General features: G+C 30.4%; 1 protein-coding gene across 1 annotated transcript; it reads left to right on the plus strand.

Moving 5' to 3' along the window:
- Nucleotides 1-10,968: 10,968 nt before the first annotated feature.
- Nucleotides 10,969-13,000, plus strand: LOC125838074 (2-oxoisovalerate dehydrogenase subunit alpha 1, mitochondrial-like). The gene is made up of 8 exons (XM_049517131.1): nt 10,969-11,142; nt 11,284-11,466; nt 11,550-11,707; nt 11,795-11,894; nt 11,989-12,100; nt 12,246-12,385; nt 12,460-12,645; nt 12,823-13,000. The coding sequence occupies exons 1-8, from the start codon at nt 10,999-11,001 to the stop codon at nt 12,991-12,993; spliced, it is 1,194 nt and encodes a 397-aa protein (XP_049373088.1). The 5' UTR covers nt 10,969-10,998; the 3' UTR covers nt 12,994-13,000.
- The last annotated feature ends 7,372 nt before the right edge of the window (nt 13,001-20,372 follow it).

Genomic DNA, 20,372 nt, shown 5'->3' on the forward strand with positions numbered 1-20,372 from the left:
TTCTATGTAAAGGGACATAAACTTAATTGATGTTTACACAGCTAGTAAAGTATTTTTGCTAAAGACGATATAACCAAAGAACTATGGCTGGGTTAATAGTATAACTAACTGCCTTACAAGTTGCACCTAAGATAGGAGGACTTCTCTTATTTATTGTCACACACTGCTTTAAAGAGGTTTGAAGGGTTTTCTAATTGATGTGACAATTTTGAAAATAAATTATTAATTTATTTATTTATAGTCGCAGTATTAAATTTTGATGTTTCAAGTCACAGTTTTTTGAATCTCGAATCAAAAGAAAAATTTAAATTCTAAAGTTAATAAGAAATTCTTTAAATTAAGGGCAAGGTGTTAGGTACTTCCAAAATCGTGTGCTTCTAGCACAATTCCTTTATTGACTAATATCAAAATTTGCAACACGACTCCTCCCACCCACCCACACAATAATTTGATTAAAGGGCTAGAACCGTAGCCACACACGTAGCCATTTCAAATTAATATTTGTTTGAACATAACCGCACATATGACCCAACACATTTTATTAGAGAGTTAAGGAGCATACGTAAATTTTTTTAGTGTATGATAAATAAGCAAAAGAATATTTTTGAGAAGCTTGTTTTTCCGGAGAAAATGTTTTCAAAATATTTTGTGTTGACACCCAATTTTGGACCCCACAATATAAATTAATCATTTCGAGCTTTTTCAATTTCAAACGATTTAAAATAATTAGTTTTTATAAAATTTTGAATAAATAAATAAAATAAATAAATATAGTTTGCAAGTTGTTTTAAATAGTTTTGTCACTTTTTATAATTTTTAGATAATATATATGTTTCGCATAATTATGTATATAATTAGTATATTTTATGATTATTCGAAAGTCGCCTCAAAAAGATTTTGTTTTAATTAAATATTTAATTAATTTAATTAATACTTATATTTTTGCTTTATTAATAAATAATTAAATTAATTATTTTATTTAGTTGAAATTAAGAAGCTCATCAATTAATTATATGAATTCGTCTTATTTAAATTTTAGTCGAGTTCTCTAAATTATACTCAATTTGGCTAACTTCTTAATTTCTATGGCCATAATTGCAAATCATGTGGCTATTTTCTAGTCCCTTTCTTACCAATTCATTCAATTCTTTTGAGACCAATTTTGGGCCTTGCTTTAAATCTCCAGCAGCCCATCCTTTTTTAATTCCAAATCAGCCCACCACTCCATTCAATTTCAACTCCAACATCAATATAACAACAACAACAGCCCACCAACAATACACCAACAATACAACGTACAAACGACCCCCACATTCTTCTTCTTCTTCTTTGCGCGTGACCAGACAAAAATGAACCCAGAAGCAAACCAGCGAACTCAGCCCAGAAATCGGCAGCCCACCAAAATCGATCCAGCAGTAGCGCGCGTCTCTCTCCTCTCGACGTGTCCCTATCTCTGCGATTCACTCGTCCTTGCTCAAAAATCGCACGGCTCTAATCAATTTCCCGTTAAGAAATCTGTTCATTTGGTACAAGTTTGGTACTAAATCGAGCTGGCTGGCAGCCTGATCCGGGAGAGATTTCGAATTTCAAATTTTGAATTTCATCCCAAAGTCCCTCCCGTTTTCCCCCTTGACTCAGCTCCAATTTCTCATATATAAACCTCCATTTACGTTCAGTGAAGGGGAGAAAAAAAAAAGACAATACATATATATATATATATATATATAGATCACAAATACATAAATTAGATTTAAATTTTCTAATCTCAAACTACGATTTTGAGTTTCCTATTCTCTTAAGTTGAAAGTTTTCGTCGGAGGACTCTTTCACGTGGTGGTGGAATCGTTCTTAGAAGCTCGAGTCCCAGCCGTTGCTCCAAAAAAGGTAATGTTCTCTCCATAGTTTCCTCTTCGTCATTATTTTTATTCGCGATGTAACTCATTAATTTTTGGTTGTGTCACTGTTATTACTCGTGGTTGAACATGGGTAATCTTAATAGGCTATACATATTGTTTCTGGAATGATTCGATCTTAATGTCAATTCGAGTTTTTCGTGGTCTTGCACTTAGTGTTGTGATTTCTCCGCTTCTTGGATCGAGCTTGCTTATTATTGTTCTTCTTATATGCTTAATTGAATATTGTTAAATGCATTTCTTATTACATCGGATTTTCTTATACCAGTCTGTTGAGTCATGAAGTTGTTATTCCTTTCAAGAGTCTGCTTGTTTTGAGGTTTATTCTAAGCTTTTTAACATCGAACGAGCTTGAAATATTTGAATTTCGAGTTGCCAAGAGATGTTAAATTTCGAGACTCTAAAATAGCTTCGTGAATGCCCTGTTTCATCTTTCAAAAAGGGCTAACGTAATGGTTGTCTATGTTGGTTTCTTACTGTTTTAAGTTGCATAGTAACATGATTCAGATTTCCCTGCTATATCCAAATAACTTTCTTACAGCATACTCCTTGATGCCTCTGTCATTTTTTGGTTTTCAATTTAATTGAATTAAAGGTTTGGGTCCTGTTGGTTGTTTATGTTTTGGTGCTAATCTTTGAGTATTACTCATGTGTTGTCTTTAATTTTATTTGACTAGTAAGTTGGTTTCTTATTTTCTTAACGTTTGCTCTTCTCCTTTGACTTATGTGATTCTTAATGTGTGTATTCATCAATTGGTTGCTATGGATTAGTCATTAATTGTCTTTCTTTCTTATGATTCTGCCATGTTTTGTGCGTTTTCTTTATAAGCTATTTTAAGAGTTTCATTTACTAATTCATTTCTTTATTTTCTTTTGTTATGAATCACATCCGAGTTCCTCGTGGACTCCCTCCCTCCTTGCATATCGAGTTGGGCCATGGAAGCCTAATTTTGCCTCTTGTTTGGTCAACTTTAAATGAGTCAAAGTTTGGAAATGGAACTGAGGAAGCACGTGTACAGGTCGAGAACAACAAATAAGGGCTGGAAATTGGATTTTTCAGGCCTAAAAAAGTCCAAGGAAAGGGCTGTATACTTACTGTATGCGGCAGTATACACTAGTATACATGGAGGATTTTAATATACAAGTCCAAAAATTAATACAGGAGCTCGAGGAGCAGCATTAGGATGTATACATTGAGTGTACAGTCCAATATACTGAAAAAAAGCTCAAAATACGACCCATATACAACAATATACCTTTGCTGTATACACAGTTGCTTGAGAGCGAAAATGGGCCCCAAAAGGTCCGAAAAAATGGCCCGGCAGCAGAATCTTGATCGAATAGGCCCAAAATCATGTCGGAAATTTTTAGAATAGGACAGGTTCAACAAATTTGGGGAATTTGGGCCAAAGACCCTAGTTCAATACTCTCTTCCTTGCTCTTATTTATTTTGTTGTGCTTGACTAACATTTGATTATCTTATGGTTTAATTTAATTAAATTCCCGAAAATGGTCATTTCATCTTATTTTATATAATTAAGGTATATATATTTATTACTTAATTCTTATTTTAATATTAGTCTTGTCAATGCTTAATTTATTTCCCTTTAGGAAAATCCCCCTTAGTCCTATTTCCCTCAAGATAATTGTATGATAATAATAACAATAATAAAAAATAGTAAATAAAATAAAAAGCGAATTTCTTTTTTTTAGTTAATACTGTCTCAAAATTAGTCGAAGTCATTTTTAGTCAAATCGCCGGTCAACCGCAAGTTAGCGGACATTTCGAGGGCCTAACACCTTCTCGGAATGTACATTGAACTCGAACCCTTTTTCAATTGATTTTATCTGTTTAAATCTTTTGAAAACTCTTAACCTTTTTCTTGATTTTTTACTAAAAAATTAGGTGGCGATTCTGTTCTTTTGGAAGTCCGATTTCTCTTAAACTATAAGTTTAATCGATTTTTCAAAACTAAGTCATTTTTCCTTTTACATATATTTTTAAGTAAAACATTTTGATCAATCAAATATGAGAAAATCAGAAAAATATTTTCCACCATACAACACATACTCTTAAAAATTTCTGCCTACGGTTCATCTTAAACCCATTCTCATGCATGGACAATTTTCATGGTTGAACCATCTTTTAATTTTCAGACAAGGTAGCTTCACACTGATTGTAAAGTTATTTTTTCTTCTTCTAATTTATAGGTATTTTTTATTTATTAGGAGAAGAATGACATGTGTGAATTTATTTGACCCTTGCATGGGGTAAATATTTGAAAAAGAAAAGATAGAGGAATCAAAAGCTCCTTGCAAATTAGGCTAATGTCAGATGGCAAGTGTAGACATTGAAATTTTGTGGACTCTACAAGACGTGTTCAATTTGAATTGGGACTCTAGAAGGTGTGTTCAGTTTCAATTATAATTCTTGGAGGCTACTCAACCCTAAACCCTAGTTCATGTCTATATAAAGGGTACTAAATTCCCTTAAAAGACATCTCAAAATATCCCATAAAACTCTAGGGTATTTTTAAAGATCAAGATCTCGAATATTCAACAAAAGTCATGGAATATTCATATAGAGGTCAAATCTAAATCATCCTAGTTCGAGAAATATGCCACTAACGACCCTCGAATCATGGATAAATCTCAGGAGAGTAGAATCAAAGGAGGAACAAAATTGTACCCGCAATCTTGATGAATAAAATTATGTTTCTTCATATTTTTTTTTGTGATTGTAATTTATTTTCTGTCACTTAAAAATTTGTTGCAAACAAATTGACACGCCCAGTGAGACCAAATCTGCCCTTCATCTCTTCTCTTATAAATCAAGTCTGAAAATCTGAAGCTGTAAAGGTGGAAGAATGAGTACTTCAAGCCTCGTCTTTGAGTTTCATCGAGTCTACACTCCGACAAGCCTTGAAGCATGGGGCATTTGTAGACATTGAAATTTTGTGGACTCTACAAGACGTGTTCAATTCGAATTGAGACTCTAGAAGGTGTGTTCAGTTTCAATTAGAATTCTTGGAGGCTACTCAACCCTAAACCCTAGTTCATGTCTATATAAATGGTACTAAATTCTCTTAAAAGACGTCTCAAAATATCCCATAAACTCTTGGGTATTTTTAAAGATCGAGAACTCAATATTCCACAAAAGTCATGAAATATTCATATAGAGGTCAAATCATATACGCCACTAACGGCCCTCGAATCATGGATAAATCTCAGGAGAGTAGAATCAAGGGAGGAACAAAATTATACCCGCAATCTTGATGAATAAAATTATGTTTCTTCATTTTTTTTGTGATGGTAATTTATTTTTTGTCACTTAAAAATTTGTTGCAAACAACAAGTGATGATGACATTTTTCCTGTGCTAATATATTTTTGTCTTTCATAAAAATAAATTTGTATTTTGTGTCATTTAATATTTTATCCATAATGGTTAATTAAATCGAGACTCTAATAATTTATCATTAATAACTAATAAAGTGATAATCAATATTTTAATAATCGGACAAAGGGTCAAAAATACCACTCAACTTTGATTTATTAGTTGACTATGTCCTTACTGTTAAAATTAAGTTATTATTACCCTCGTCATCTACAAACTTGTCACATGTACCCCTCAATTGGATGAAAAATCTCAAATCAACAAAAATGACCTAATTTTACTTAAATTACCCAATTTTTAACTCAATCTGACCCACCTAATCATATAACCGATTCATCTTCATCTTCACCCAAAACCTTCATCTCCAACCAGCTCACCATCGGAACCACCAAACAATTCCATTTTTACTCTCTTCTTCAACAACCCATAACCAAACATCCCACCATTGCTTCAATAATCAAACACCCTTTCTCTTTCAGCAATTGGGTAATTAAAGTAAAATGGGGTTATTTTTGTTGATTTGAGATTTTCCATCCAATTTAGGGGTACAGGTGCAAGTTTGTAGACGATGAGGGTAAAAATAACTTCATTTTAACGATAAGAACATAGTCAACTAATAAATAATATTTAAAAGGATATTTTTGATCCTTTTCCCTTTAATAATTTAACATATCTACAAATCGACAACTGATAAATCAAATCACCCATTAATATCCGAGTGAAAAGTCTGTCGAGTTGTCCTAAACGTCGTCTTTGAAAAGGTAAGAGACAACCTAGTCCAGTGAACCATGTTGTACTACATTCCTATTATTTCTCCGTTTTAAAATAAGTCTGTGTTTTTAATTTAGGCACACTCCATAAGATAACTATTTATTTTTAGAAAGTAAAATTTACTTATCCTTAATAAAATGTTGAAAAATTATTTGGGTAAAGATAAAATTGAAAAAATATCATTAATATCTACTTAATTATATGAAAAATCACTTATTTTAAAACAAAATAAAAAGATAAAAGCACAGCTTATAATTTGAAAAATGAGGGAACACAAATTTTCCGTATTACACATAATAAATGTTTCCGATAAGGTTGTTGTGGGTTTGGCCAACTTAATTTCTATACTTTTCGGTCTTTACTTTGTCTATTTATTTTTATTTGTCCATTAATTTTAAATAGGAAAAATTCTTTTGGCCACAATGGTAAAATAACATATTTCACACAATGTTATTTTAACTGTTTGAACATTTTTATCCTTTTAACTTTAATACCTTTTAATTACAAAATGGAAAAAAGATCAGTTTATTTTCAAATAAAGAGGATATTATAGACTTTTTAAATTTCTGGTCAAATTCTGGCCAAATTTTCTGGCGATTTAGCCAAATTTCTCAAGAATTGATAAATGAAGTGCATATTTTATTGTCTATGCATATTATAGTCTTTAATCTTACTTCATTTGTCTTAATTTCTGTACTTTTCGATCTTTACTTTCTCTATTGTTTTTTACTCGGTCTTAATAAATTTTACATAATTCTCAAGAATTAATAAATGAAGTGCATATTTTATTATATATCCATATTATAGTCTTTAATCTTACTTCATTTGTCTTAAATTATTTATCATTCTTTTACTTTATACATCTCTTAATAAATACTAAATTAATTATAGTAAGAGATTTTTTAAAACCATTTTAACCTTGTTGCTATTTTAATTTTTTAAATTAAACAAGTAAAATTAAGATCAAGTTTCTATCATATTCTATCTGATTAATAAAAAGGCCCCGACTTATTTTTAGAATTTGAGTTCTCCCGCAACTTCTCTTCTTTTTTGGTTTTTGGAGTGAGGGGAGGTAAATTCCTTGTCAATTGTCATCTATTGATCTCAATCTTTTTTTTTATTTGTTTTGAATAATATCAAACTTAATCTAGCCTTTGTAAATCACAATAAAGCAAATACCTAACTATGGATAAATTTCCTTAAAGGTGAGTTAGGTTAATCACGGATATTTGTTTTGTAGCTATAATAGGCAAGAGCAAAAAGGGAATCGAAAATTTAAAAGCCAGCAAAGTGAGATTGACTTGAAATGGGAAATATAAATGAGCCCATGTTACGTTTTAAGTGTAAGTAGTTGGTAGTGTTGTAACTTGTACTACAACTGGAGGAAAAATTAATACTTCTGGATTAAAGATTTTAAACTCAATAGGTGCATGCATAAATTATAAAAATATAACAAATGTCTTTTAAATCTAATGATTTTAAATATATCATGTTAAAATTAAAGAATTACAAATTATATATAGAATAATAATCTTTTAAGACAGACGAAAAAGTAAAGTAAGCCACGTAATTAATTAACGGTTGAGTATAGTTTTATCTTATCTTAGGCCAAGCATGCGTTTTTTCATGTGATATGAAGCATGCGTTTATCTTGTGATATCACGTTTATTATTCCTCCTCCTATATAATGAGTAAGTACCTACACATTACATACTTCAACTTTAGCTCATCCACTAGGACTTAAAGGATATACTATCCGAAAGTTTCAATGGCAACTTGGTTTTTAAGAAGTTCGAATAATCATGGTGTCATACAGAAGCTAATGATGACTTTTTCTGGCAAGTATACCACCACCGTCGTACGGAGATGTTTCGGGTCGATGGGAGCTGGACAAAAACTGGATCCATACAGTTGTGACGATGATTATCGTGAAAATATTGGTCACCAAAATCAGGCATGTTTGAACTCTCTCTTCTTTCTTTTTTTTTCTTCGTTGCATCGTAATTTTATAATTACTATAGTCAATTTCTCGAATGGTCACTGAACTTATAGAAATATTCCATTAAAGTAACTTTTCAATTATGCAGATATTTTCAATAAGGTGAAAACTAATGAAAAAAATTGAACTTTTTAACGGAAGTTTGTACATATATCTTTTTAGAATGCATTTTTAGACCGAATACCTATTATACAAAATTCATTTAACCCATTTTAAATTGGTCTTTAATAAAGTAAATTATATTCATATAATAACTAAAGCAAAAAAGTAAGTGCAATTTGTATATACGACTTGATCAATATCATGCATCGACTGTTTTATAGTTTAATTTGGTTATTTCAGTTAAAAATGCAAAAAAAGATTGTGAAGTTGTGCTCAGTTATATTGCTTCTTTTTTTTTTCTTCATATTATTTATCTATCTTACTAAAAAATATATGTTCTAAATTATTTATTAATTTACTAAATCAAAATACAGTTAATTTATTTTTTCTCATTTTGCCTTTAAACTAACTTTTTGAAAGTATAAATATTGTAAAATTCTAAAAAAAGTTCCTCTATATTTGATCTTGGTATTGATGAATAAGACACAAAAATATGGAGGATATTAAAAACTGTTAAAGAGTACATGTAAAGGAGAAAACAAATAAATAATATAAAACGAAAAAAATATATCATATAAATTAAAACGAAGAAACAATTAATTACTTAAAAAATTTCATCTATTTCAATTTGCATGATACTCTTCTATCTCAAACTATGTCTGTTTGTTTTAAGGGAAAATACAGAGACATTGTTCGAACCATTAATAATTTACATACACTTTTTACTTTAAGATTGACGTAAAAATATCATACTATTTTTGTTTGAAGTGATTCGATGACATGCCAAAGATTGTGTTTCTACCTTTCGAAAGCAAGTCAGAAGGGATAAAAAAGAAAAAAAGGAACCAAACAGTACATGCAAAATGAATGATATACTTAATTACTCCCTCCATTTGATTTTTATTATTTCTTTTAACTATCGAAATAATAATTAATATGAATATTTTAGTATGATACTTATATTAATTGATATATTTTAGATATGATTTGATGAATAAATAATTAATATTGAAACTTTTTTTTTATTGATAAGTTAAAAGTGAAAATTTATATTTGAAATAGTGGGAGAAAAAGGTGAACAAAGAAAATATATTTTTATTTTATTCCTTCCGTCCATTTTGTGTGACACATTTTTCTTCTTAATTCGTTAAAAAAATTGCCACTTTACTATAGTTAAATATAATTTTTTTATTTATTTATATTTAATGAAATGATTCAGAGTCAAATTGTGAAATGGCTTCGGAGAAAGTTAGTATTAATGAGGCACCCAACGCCTCCATAACTAGCCGCTACATTTATTCATTTACACGTCATAACAAAGAACGACCAACTTAATTAAAGCAGCCACAAAATCCCCCACCCCTTCAAAACAGAACAATCACATTAATTACTCCCACTTACCTAATTTTTACAAATTTAATTTAATTTTTTTAATAACAAATTTTATTATATACAGGAAAATATGAATTAAAATGTATTAGAAAATCTTAATTTCTTCTATTCAAATGATAAATCATTCAACACGAAGAGATTTGCTCAAATGACAAACGTTTTTTTCACCTCCAACCTTAAGAATTGAGAGTCGTAAAATAGGTTCGGCCCTTAAGCCACCGTACCCTAGCCCACAATTAAGGTAAGGAAAAATTGTGTATAATAGCAAACTATTAATTCAAATTAAATGTTATAACCATAGTTTGATTTAATTGTACCCCATAGCAAACTGTTGTTATTTCGCCTCTCTCCTGGTGAATCTCGCTCGCCACTCTCGTTCTCGCTAGGCAGTCTCCCTCGCCTCTCTCGCTTTTATACAAACACAAATGTATAAAATGCGTTTGTATTTGTATAAAGCGAGAGAAAATTTTATATATACATATATTTTCGTTCCCCTCTCCCAGATCTCACTCGCCTCTCTCACTTTATACAAACACAAATGTATACATTGCGTTTGTGTTTGTATAAAGAGAGAGAAAATTGTATATACAAATGCATATATTTTCGTCCTATACACTTATGATTATACAAATACGATCTTCCCCTACCCAGTTTTCTTTTGTCTTTCTCGTTTTATACAAACACATATTATACAATTGATATTTTGTATATGTATATCGAAACAGATTATACAATTGCTTTCTTTTGTATATGTATAACGAAATATACATATTTATGTTTGCTGTGGAGCGCAATTATGCAAACTATAGCTATAACAAACAAATATGATTTTTATGTTTGTTATATGTGTAAGTTGCTCTAAAGGTAAATAGTTTTAAAAAATAATTTAAGCCCAAACTAAGGCTTATAAGTCCAACCCAAATCATCTTGTTGGTTCTTGAGGCTCGACAGAGGCTGAACCAAGGTCAGACCATGGATAAAAAATTATTTAATCTAAATTTAAATTTTTTAAAAAGATTACTAAAAGATAAGTAAAAATATAGAAGTAGTGATTATCGAATAAGAACTAATATCGTACATAATGTTTTACTCATTTAGCATTAATCCTAATTACCAAGTATATAAATTGCATTCATGAAAACAATTTCATTTAAACATTCTGATCATGGAAAAATACATTGATATAGATTGAATTATTGTGGACCTTGGTCCATCTTTAAATTTTAAAAAATAAAATAAATATTGGTAAAATATTAACGATATAAATAAGGTTAAATTAATCAAATGACTCTTTTTATTACTAATATTTTCTTAAAACACTTGTAAAGACACTTAAAAAAGATACTTAGGGAGATGATTTATATAAGGTTAAAGTCTTGATCTATAGAGTATAATTTAGTTGTATATGATATTTATTGAACATGAATGCAGGATTTGGATTTTCCAGGTGGAAAAATTCCATTAACATCACAAATGAAGTTTATTTCAGAAGCATCCGATAAGAGATTACCATGTTATCGAGTTCTACATGACGATGGATCTCTAATTTCTAATACCATACATGACAAGGTACGTACGTATGTACGTACCACAATTGAATCTTTAATCTTACTACACTAAAGTACTTTTATCTTTCAATTGTGGTATATATGTGTTTCAAATTCAAATTTCCCGCGTTTCATTTTATTTGACACTATTTTATTAAATTAGTTAGGGGAAGAAGTAGCTGTGAACATGTATAGTGCCATGGTTACTTTGAAGACAATGGACACTTTCCTTTATGAAGCACAAAGGCAAGGGAGGATTTCTTTCTATATGACCACTTTTGGTGAAGAAGCTATCAACATTGCTTCTGCAGCTGCTCTATCTCCACATGACTTTGTATTACCTCAAGTAAACGACGATCGACCTCATTAATTATGTGTATTGTTTAATTTTATACTGTCAGTACATAAAACTTAAAACTTATATTGCAGTATCGAGAAGCAGGGGTGTTACTATGGCGTGGCTTCACCGTGCAAGAATGCACAAATCAATGTTTTGGGAATAAGGATGATAAAGGAAAAGGCAGGCAAATGCCAGTACATTATGGTTCTAATAAACATAATGTTATTACCATATCTTCACCTTTGGCGTAAGATATTATATTCTGAGTAGAAATCGCGATAATAATGTGCTAGCTACTACTTATAATTACTCTGTTTATCCCCTGTACATTCAGCACTCAGATATCTCAGGCTGCTGGTGTGGCTTATTCTTTGAAAATGGATAAAAGAGGTGCTTGTGCTGTTGCTTATACAGGGGAGGGTGCAACTAGTGAGGTAATTAATAAATGATCACTTTGAAATAATTAACATTCTAATTTCACCAACTACTGTTCGAAAAAGGTAATTCTGGTGATAAGAAACAATGCAGGGAGATTTTCATGCTGGATTGAACTTTGCAGCTGTTATGGAAGCTCCTGTTATCTTCATATGCCGGAATAATGGATGGGCCATAAGCACCCCTGTACATGAACAGTTTCGAAGTAAATTATTCACTTCTTCTTTTTTCTTGATTTTATATGACAATATTTGAGTAGACAGGAGTTTTAAGCAAGAAAGGAAGACTTGTGACACATGATGTGATTAATCTATATTGAGTCCTCCTCCGCGCTTTGTTTGTTGTGGCAGGTGATGGCATTGTGGCAAAGGGGCTAGGTTATGGAATAAGAAGTATTCGCGTAGATGGGAATGATGTTATTGCAGTTTATAATGCTGTTCGTGCAGCTCGTAATATGGCAATTAGTGAGGAAAGACCAATACTAGTTGAGGTGAAACTTTATTGACATTTGAATGCATAGGTAACAAATTTGTACTTGTGTCCTTATTTTGGTGAAAATGTCAGGCAATGACGTATCGAGTAGGACACCATTCGACGTCTGATGATTCCACAAAGTATCGGCCAACAAATGAAATAGAATACTGGAAAACAGCCAGAAGCCCCATTGCCATATTCAGAAAATATATTCAGAGAAATGGTTGGTGGAGTGACGATCAAGAATATGAACTCTACAGAGATGTCAAGAAACAGGTATGGATGACAAAATTAGCCCATGAAATTATGACCTGCCTAATCCAATCCGCTCATTTATTAGCTCGAATTAACCAAACTTTTGTCAAAATATATTAACAAGGTTTTATTAAGTTGTTTCAGTTTAAGTAACTTTTGAACCTGTCCATTTGACACCCCTGAGGATATATGCGGCAGGTCTTAGAGGCAATTAAAACAGCAGAAGGAATGGAGAAGCCTGCATTGACAGAATTGTTTAGTGATGTGTATGAACAAATGCCACCTAATCTCCATGAACAAGAGAGGTCTATTAGAGATGCAATCAACAAATATCCTAAAGACTACCCTACTAGTGATTTTCATGTATAGCTTAGTATGCAAATGATGTAGTATCGTTTTCTGAGAATTTAAAGTGATGCATGTTACTTTAGCATATAATTCTACTCGGCAACATATATAATAACTTCAAGAACGAGATGTAATAAATTGAGTAATTGCTGAAAAGAAAACATACTAAAAAGGGTAAGCAAAAAGTCTATAATGAAAAAATATCACTTATTTTGAAACGAAAGAAATATCTTCCGTCTCTCAGTATGAATCTTCATCTCTCTTTCCAACTGTTGAAGTTGCAAGTACTGTTTCTTTTCCAGTTGAATCAGGAGCTTCTCTTTCAGAACCTCATAGCGCATTGCAATTACTGTGGCTTTCTGCTCACCTATCTTCTGTCTCTCGGAACGGGCACGAATCATCTGCCCATATTCCTCCAGAGCATTTCTCAAATTATCAACAGTACACAATGCTCCTCCCTCTCCCAGCCGTCTTGTTGGTGGTGCCATCATTCTCTAGCCTCTTCTCAAATATTTCTCCTTTTTTATTATTTTCGCACTATATTCTTTTCTTTTTATTGACTTTCCTATAATATTAATAACGAAATAACTTTTTTTTAAAAAGAATATTGCTAGTATAATATTAATTAAGTTGCTTTCTAGTGTTACAGTTTGGGGGGAGGGGAGTGACACAAATATTTCAATCTAGATTGGTGCAATTCTTTATACAAATAATTAAAACTCTGAAAATGGCATGAAATCAATTTTGTTGGAGGTAATACCAAAAGATGAGGAACAAGAAATAAAACAATTGGGGTAAGAGTTTTGTCTTCATTATTGGTTCAATGAGGATAGTTGCTCAATTATTGATGTTGTTTTTTTTGGTTTTTCACCTGGTGTCCGGAGCTCACTAAATTCGGATCGCAAAGACCTCTTGTTAACTCCCACCATTGCACCACAACCCATGTTGGTTCAACCAATTATTGATGTTGTTGCTACTTCATTTTGATTATGGAGGATGAATGTGGGATCAACTTAAGCCATGATTTGGTAGTAGATATGTTGGAGAGGTTCAAGCATGCTAGAAAACCATGCTATTGATGCTTTATTTGGACACGTGTATTTGACTACTTTTTTGAATTAATGCAATATTTGATATTGCAACCATGCTAATTGACTACATGTTCAAGATTTGTACGAAAGAGAGGTAATAAATTGAGTAATTGGTACAAACAAAACATACTAAAAAAGGGGTAAGCAAAAAGTGTAGCACTCTTGAATAATTCTATTGAACTAGACAGATACTAAGATCACATCAATTAACTTGTGTTGAAACAAGAAGAAAAGAAAAGAAAGAAAGAAAGAAAAAGAATAAAAAAGAATAAAGAGATGTCTACAATCTGTTTGAGTGCAGCAGCCTCTTTAGCCTCCTTACGTATCTTCCGTCTCTTAGTTCTCTCCCGTAGTTCCTCCAAAATCTTCCTCTCTCTCTCCAACTCTTTTATCTCCTCCTTCATCACCAACATCTCTTTCATAAGCTTATTGCGCATTGCAATTAGTGGGGCTATCTTCCTTCTCTTACAACCATCTTTCTCCATAAGAATGTTCATCATTAACTCCAACTGTTCAAGTTCCAATCTTCTCTGTTCCTCTACAGTAACATCATCAACGAATACATCATCTCCCTCTACAGTAACATCATCATCATCATCAAATACTCCTCCATCTCCATGTTCTGCCATTATTCTCTATAACAATATTCCTTCCCTCCATATCTATTTATACTAAAATCAACAAACAAACCTAATCCTAAACCTACACTAACTCTTCAATTACTTCATTTTTCTTTTCCATTTATTTTACAAGTCTAGTAAAACAAAACTACTCAATTTTAAATTTTCTTTAACCTACTACTTATTTTTTTGTATGGTTTTTTACCCTTTTTTGTGTAAGAATTTAATTATAATAAGGACATCTTCTTCATTTAATTTTTATTATGTTTATTATAGTAAATATTTAATATTATTAAAATAATACAGTAGTATAATAACTTTGGCCACACTTCACACAGTTATGAAAAATTTATGATTTTAAAAAATTAATCATGATACAAGAAATAAAAGAACCAACTATAGAAATAAGAAAATGATAAAATCGCAATACAAATATTTTTTTATGTTAATACATATGATTTGAATAAACATATTTAAGGACTTGATTTTTTTTCTTCTTGTTTTTATTAAATGATAAACTTATTGTTTAATTGTATTTCTTTTACCAATATTTCCATCTACCACTTGAACCACCATAAATCAGTTTTTCCCATTGATGTTAACGAATCATAATCATATATATATATATAACCTCAAAGTTGGATTATCATTTTACCCTTATCTTACCCCTACAATAAATTAAATATTAATATTCATTTAATTAATTAAAAATTAAGTAATAATTATATTTAAATTCATGCATCAAAGAAGATCTTAATGCAATCATATATTCATGTACTAAATGTGGGTAATGAAGAGTCAAACAAGATTTAATACAATCATATATTCATGTACTAAATATGAGTAATGAAGAGTGTAATTTGTAAGATAAGTGGGGGTAATGAAGAGTCTATGTCCAAAGACGCTCACACAACATTATTTATATTCCTTTCTTTCATCCAAATTTGTGATCATCTTGTTATTCTTGCATTCTACATTAGGTTAGTCTACATCATTTGTAAAATTTTCATTACCAATTTGTAATTGTAAGAATTCTTACTGATTCATTTATTTGTATTCTTTAAAATTTCATGCATATCCATCTTCTTTTTGTTGAGAAATATGTAAATTATCATAGTTACAAGATGAATATTCTGCAATATGAAGTTGTAAGTGAATTTTTATTTTTCATATCTCCATCTTTTGGAGTTTTTAAATATAACTTCGTAATTAATTACTATATTTTTGTATTCTTCATTTCTTCTATCTTTAGGATATAAATATAATAAAGTTAATCCTAATTTATATTTATAATTAATTGTTTTGAGAGTAAGCATGTCAAATCCCGTAGAATATTTTCACAACGAGACATGTAAAAGAGCATGTCTTTGATAAACATTTGTAGTTATGTCTTCTTCGTTGTTTAGTAATCATTTATCTTTTTAAAACAATATGTTTGTACTTTTTCCTTTTTATATGTAATCTCAAATATTTAGAAAATTCATGTACTTAACTATTGTAGAGAGGTACAAAAATTAGTGCAAAAGTAAAGTAAAATAAAAAATAATGTAAAGTAAAGAGACGACGAAATGTTACATTGAATTTTATTGTACTAGAATTCATATTTAATTTTTAATATATAGTTTAAGAAATATAGTGTATCATATTTTTAACACAGTCATGCTTCCTTTTCCGTTTTTTTATTTTTTTTATGATTTTAGCTTTTTATACATATGAAACATTTTGTTTATAACAAGTCAACTTCTAACAAAATGTGATTCAATCAATATGACAATATTTTTGTCTATATATTTTATTGTGATGTCTTTTATTATGGATGTCATGTCTTTATTTACTTTTCTTTCTTTTCCGTTTGAACTTGTAATTTTTTCATTGACTCCTTGCTGCCAGTCCGTGCTTGCTGTCATGCTGGCAAAAGTAGGGGTTTCGATCGGTTTTACCTACTATTGGTTACACCACCTAGACATTTTGTAATATTTTTCTTAATACGTATCTTTTTACAGTCAATTTCTTTTTTAATTATTAAAACTTACATTTAGTAATTAAACTATATTAATTCCTCTAATATAATAAAAGGTTTATTTTTCATGAAGCATAAAAAATATCAAACCTCCAACATCTAACACAAGATTTTCATGCTATATTTTGTGAAGAGTTATATTCCTATGTCAAACTTACATACAAAAGTCCTTATCTTTGAACTCAGCGATGAATTTATGTACGCTCTACTATGATATACTTTTCTAATGACAATTTGGGGACAAACGTGCAATGCACATTCCAAGGACTAGTAGCCATTAAAATACATCAATATACTTTAATATTTGTACACAATTTTACATAACACATTTCACAAAGATATATATTCAACAATCACTTTTCATCTTTCAAGATTGTTGAATTTTTATCACTTTATGGGTTATAAATTACCCCAAAAATAAAAGGAAAATACAGATCTACAACAACAATACAATTTCGTTTATAATCCCGGGAGGAAGAAAATGTGAAAAAAAGAAAAAGAGAAACAAAAAATTGGAAAGGGCTGGAAAGGGGAGAAGGAAGAGAAAATGGGGGTTTGAGAGTAGAAAGAAAAAAAAAGAAATGCGGAGGGGTGGGGTGGGAAAAGAAGAAAGAACTGAATTTTTTGTTCTTCTTATTTTTTATCTTTTTATTCTATTTTTAAAAAGAAATAAATTATTTTTAGTCTAAAATTTGATCTTTCACGCTCCTTCCACACGTGACAACACACATTTATGTTAACTCAATAACTAAGTTGCCACATAAGCTTGGTCAACTGTCAAAAGGACTTAAAACATAGAGTTTCATTGAGCTTAAGGGTTCAGCTAACAACTAGTCAAGTAAAAGGGTCTAAAATAAAAACGCATACAAGTAAAGGGTCCATCAGACCATTTCGCCAAATATATCTTTGATCTTCATCAAAGTGAAGGACTCGTGTCACTATCTTTTCAATGATTTCTTATGGAAAAGATGAAGAATAATTATTTTTTTTAAAAAGAAGAGAAAAAACTATACTAATAGAATAAAAGAATAAAAAATGAATATTCAACCTCTCCATGGATGATTGTTATTTATAGACTAGGTAAATTATCCGTGGTTCGCATGGGATTGGATACTATTTTATTAAGTTTACATATGATCATTCGTTAATATTCAGATTTTCGATACATACACTACATTGTCAAGAACATTTTATCTTAAGGCAAAGCGTTCCTTTGAAATTTTAAAGTGCTATATTTTTTTAATTTTCGTTTTTGTTATACAAAAATTATGAGTTATAGAGAGATTTTAAGTATAAGAAAGAAGTCTAAGAAATGTCCATGAACAACATAGGACGTTAAAGAAGAGACCAAAAAGCCTCGAACAACAACACTCCCAAGTAAAGTGGAACATCATGTCCATACAAGAACATAATTAACTAAATTAAAATGGAGGACCTTCGGCTCCTTTCTTATGACTCTAAAATTGCTAGTATCATAAATATTTCTCCTCATTGTCTCAGAATAGTCATTACTATTGGTTAGGTTTCATATCACCAGCCCCAACTTATTTGGAATTGAACCATAGTTATTATTATGGTTATAGTATGCAGTTACAAAGAATTAATGTAATTATCAACTAAGCAGTAGGCGGCATCTGAATGGAACTGTTCATAACTGAATATTCTAAACCAAATTTTTGACACGTAGCATATTAAAATCCAACAACATATTTTTGTGAGCACTTGAACTCACAAATATCCACAAATAATAATAAAGACAACCTTACTTTCCTAACAATCAAGAAGAAAAAGGCATGTTGCTTAACATATTTTTCAAAAAGATAGCTTCTTTATCTTTAATTGAAAGAAGCTAAAATAAAGAGTTATTACTTCTTTATCAAAAAAACAAAAAAACTTTATCAAAAGAAAGAGTTATCAATACGGCAAAAATTATCTTTAACGGCAATTAATAGCTTAATTATCACTAAATATGTATTTTCAAAGGCAATTGGCACTCTCTATAAATGTCCCTAAAGTCTATAGCAACATTGCATGTAATGACAATTAATTAATGTCGGTAAAGACTCTAGCACTCTGCGTTAATGTGCATATTTATTGCCGATAAAAAATATTTTTGTTATAGTGTATTTTGGACATTTGTTAGTTTCAAGAAAACTTGATCTCTTATTATGCCCAAAAAGAAGAGACGAAGAAATATGACAAATTAGTTAACTTGCGATAAAGAAGTGGACTAATTGTCTCTATATAATATTCTAGGAAAGGTGCAATGGTATACAAAATGTTTGTGCCTAAAAATGAACAATTAAATTACTATACTAATTGTGGCAAGCAAGAGATCAATCTGTTTGGTTCTTTTAACAAACTTCTTCATTGATTTTGTATTAGTTATCACATATTTGTTGTTGTGTGCTATCAAATATAGCACAACCCACAAGCAAATTTCCCAAAAAGTATATGAAGAAACCTATAGAAAGAGACAAAATAGAAGATAAATTTTCAATCATCCTCACTGGAATTTTTAACAGAGTAAAAAAACAATCGCCAAAATAACAAAAAGAAATTGCAATCGATACATGAATCACTATGACTTACAATAAAATACTAAGCTTCATGAAATAGGAGGAAGGAAACTTCGAGGAATGAAACACACTTCATAAGAAGCTTAATTAATGTATTTAAATTCGACTCCCCTATAGCGAAAAAAACCTACAAATAATAGTGGCAAAAATAAAAGTTTTGTTTCCTAAAGAACCAAATATAATGAATTGAACCATTTCAGCAACATTATGAGTTATGGACTGAGAGGTGAAAGAGTAGTAATGTTGCATTTCAATTAAAACCAATTTTTTTTGGTTATATGAAGAAACCTGTAAAAAGGGACAAAAGAGAAGATCAATTTTCAATCATCCTTGTTGAATTTTTTAACAGAGTTTAAAAAATAGTCACCAAAATAGCAAAAAGAAATTGCCATAGTTACATGAATCACTATGGCTTATAGTAAAGATTAAGCTCCATGAAATAGGAGGAAGAAAACTTTGACGAATGAAACAAACTTCATAAGAAACTTAATTAATGTATTTTAATTCAATTATCCTATAGCGGAAAAAAAACCTACAAATAATAGTGGTAGGAAATCCCTCTATTTATAGAAAATAAAGGGTAGTGTGAACAAATGTTTATTGTGCATTATCGGAAATGTCACAATTCTTTGGAAAAGTTACAAAACTTCGGAAAGGTCACAACCTTTCATAAAAGTCACAACTTCTTATAAAAGTCGCAACTGTTCAAAAAAAGTCGCAACTACTCATAAGAGTCACAACTTTTCATAAAAGACACAACTTTTCATAAAAGTCACAACTTTTCATGAAAGGGGAAGACTAGTTTTGGTAATAAATAAATTTAAATGGAAATCCTTGTTTGTGATGGCGCCACATAGGCAGGCCTAGGTTCTCTTTTATATATATACTAGATAATGTGGCCCGTGCTATATAAATGGTATGTTTTGGGGCTAATAATCGAGTTTTTGAAGCGATTGTTTGCGTGGATAAAGGAATAAGTTTTTTTTATCACAAACCTATACTTTCCTTGACGCTATTTAAGGCATAATAAAACTACTCACATACAACATTTTTGAAATATTTTATGTTGTCAATTATCATGATTTATAGT

This window comes from Solanum verrucosum, unplaced genomic scaffold (assembly GCF_900185275.1).
Source record: "Solanum verrucosum unplaced genomic scaffold, falcon-dt-bn FXZP01000079.1, whole genome shotgun sequence".
NCBI lineage: Eukaryota > Viridiplantae > Streptophyta > Magnoliopsida > Solanales > Solanaceae > Solanum > Solanum verrucosum.

What these genes read in the sequence shown, in the direction of transcription:
- LOC125838074 (XM_049517131.1), top strand. Translation starts at nt 10,999, where the DNA reads ATGCAGGATTTGGATTTTCCAGGTGGAAAAATTCCATTAACATCACAA. An exon ending in CTAATACCATACATGACAAG is followed by an intron (nt 11,143 to 11,283) that starts GTACGTACGTAT and finishes TTATTAAATTAG; the next exon opens with TTAGGGGAAGAAGTAGCTGT. An exon ending in AAAGACCAATACTAGTTGAG is followed by an intron (nt 12,386 to 12,459) that starts GTGAAACTTTAT and finishes TGAAAATGTCAG; the next exon opens with GCAATGACGTATCGAGTAGG.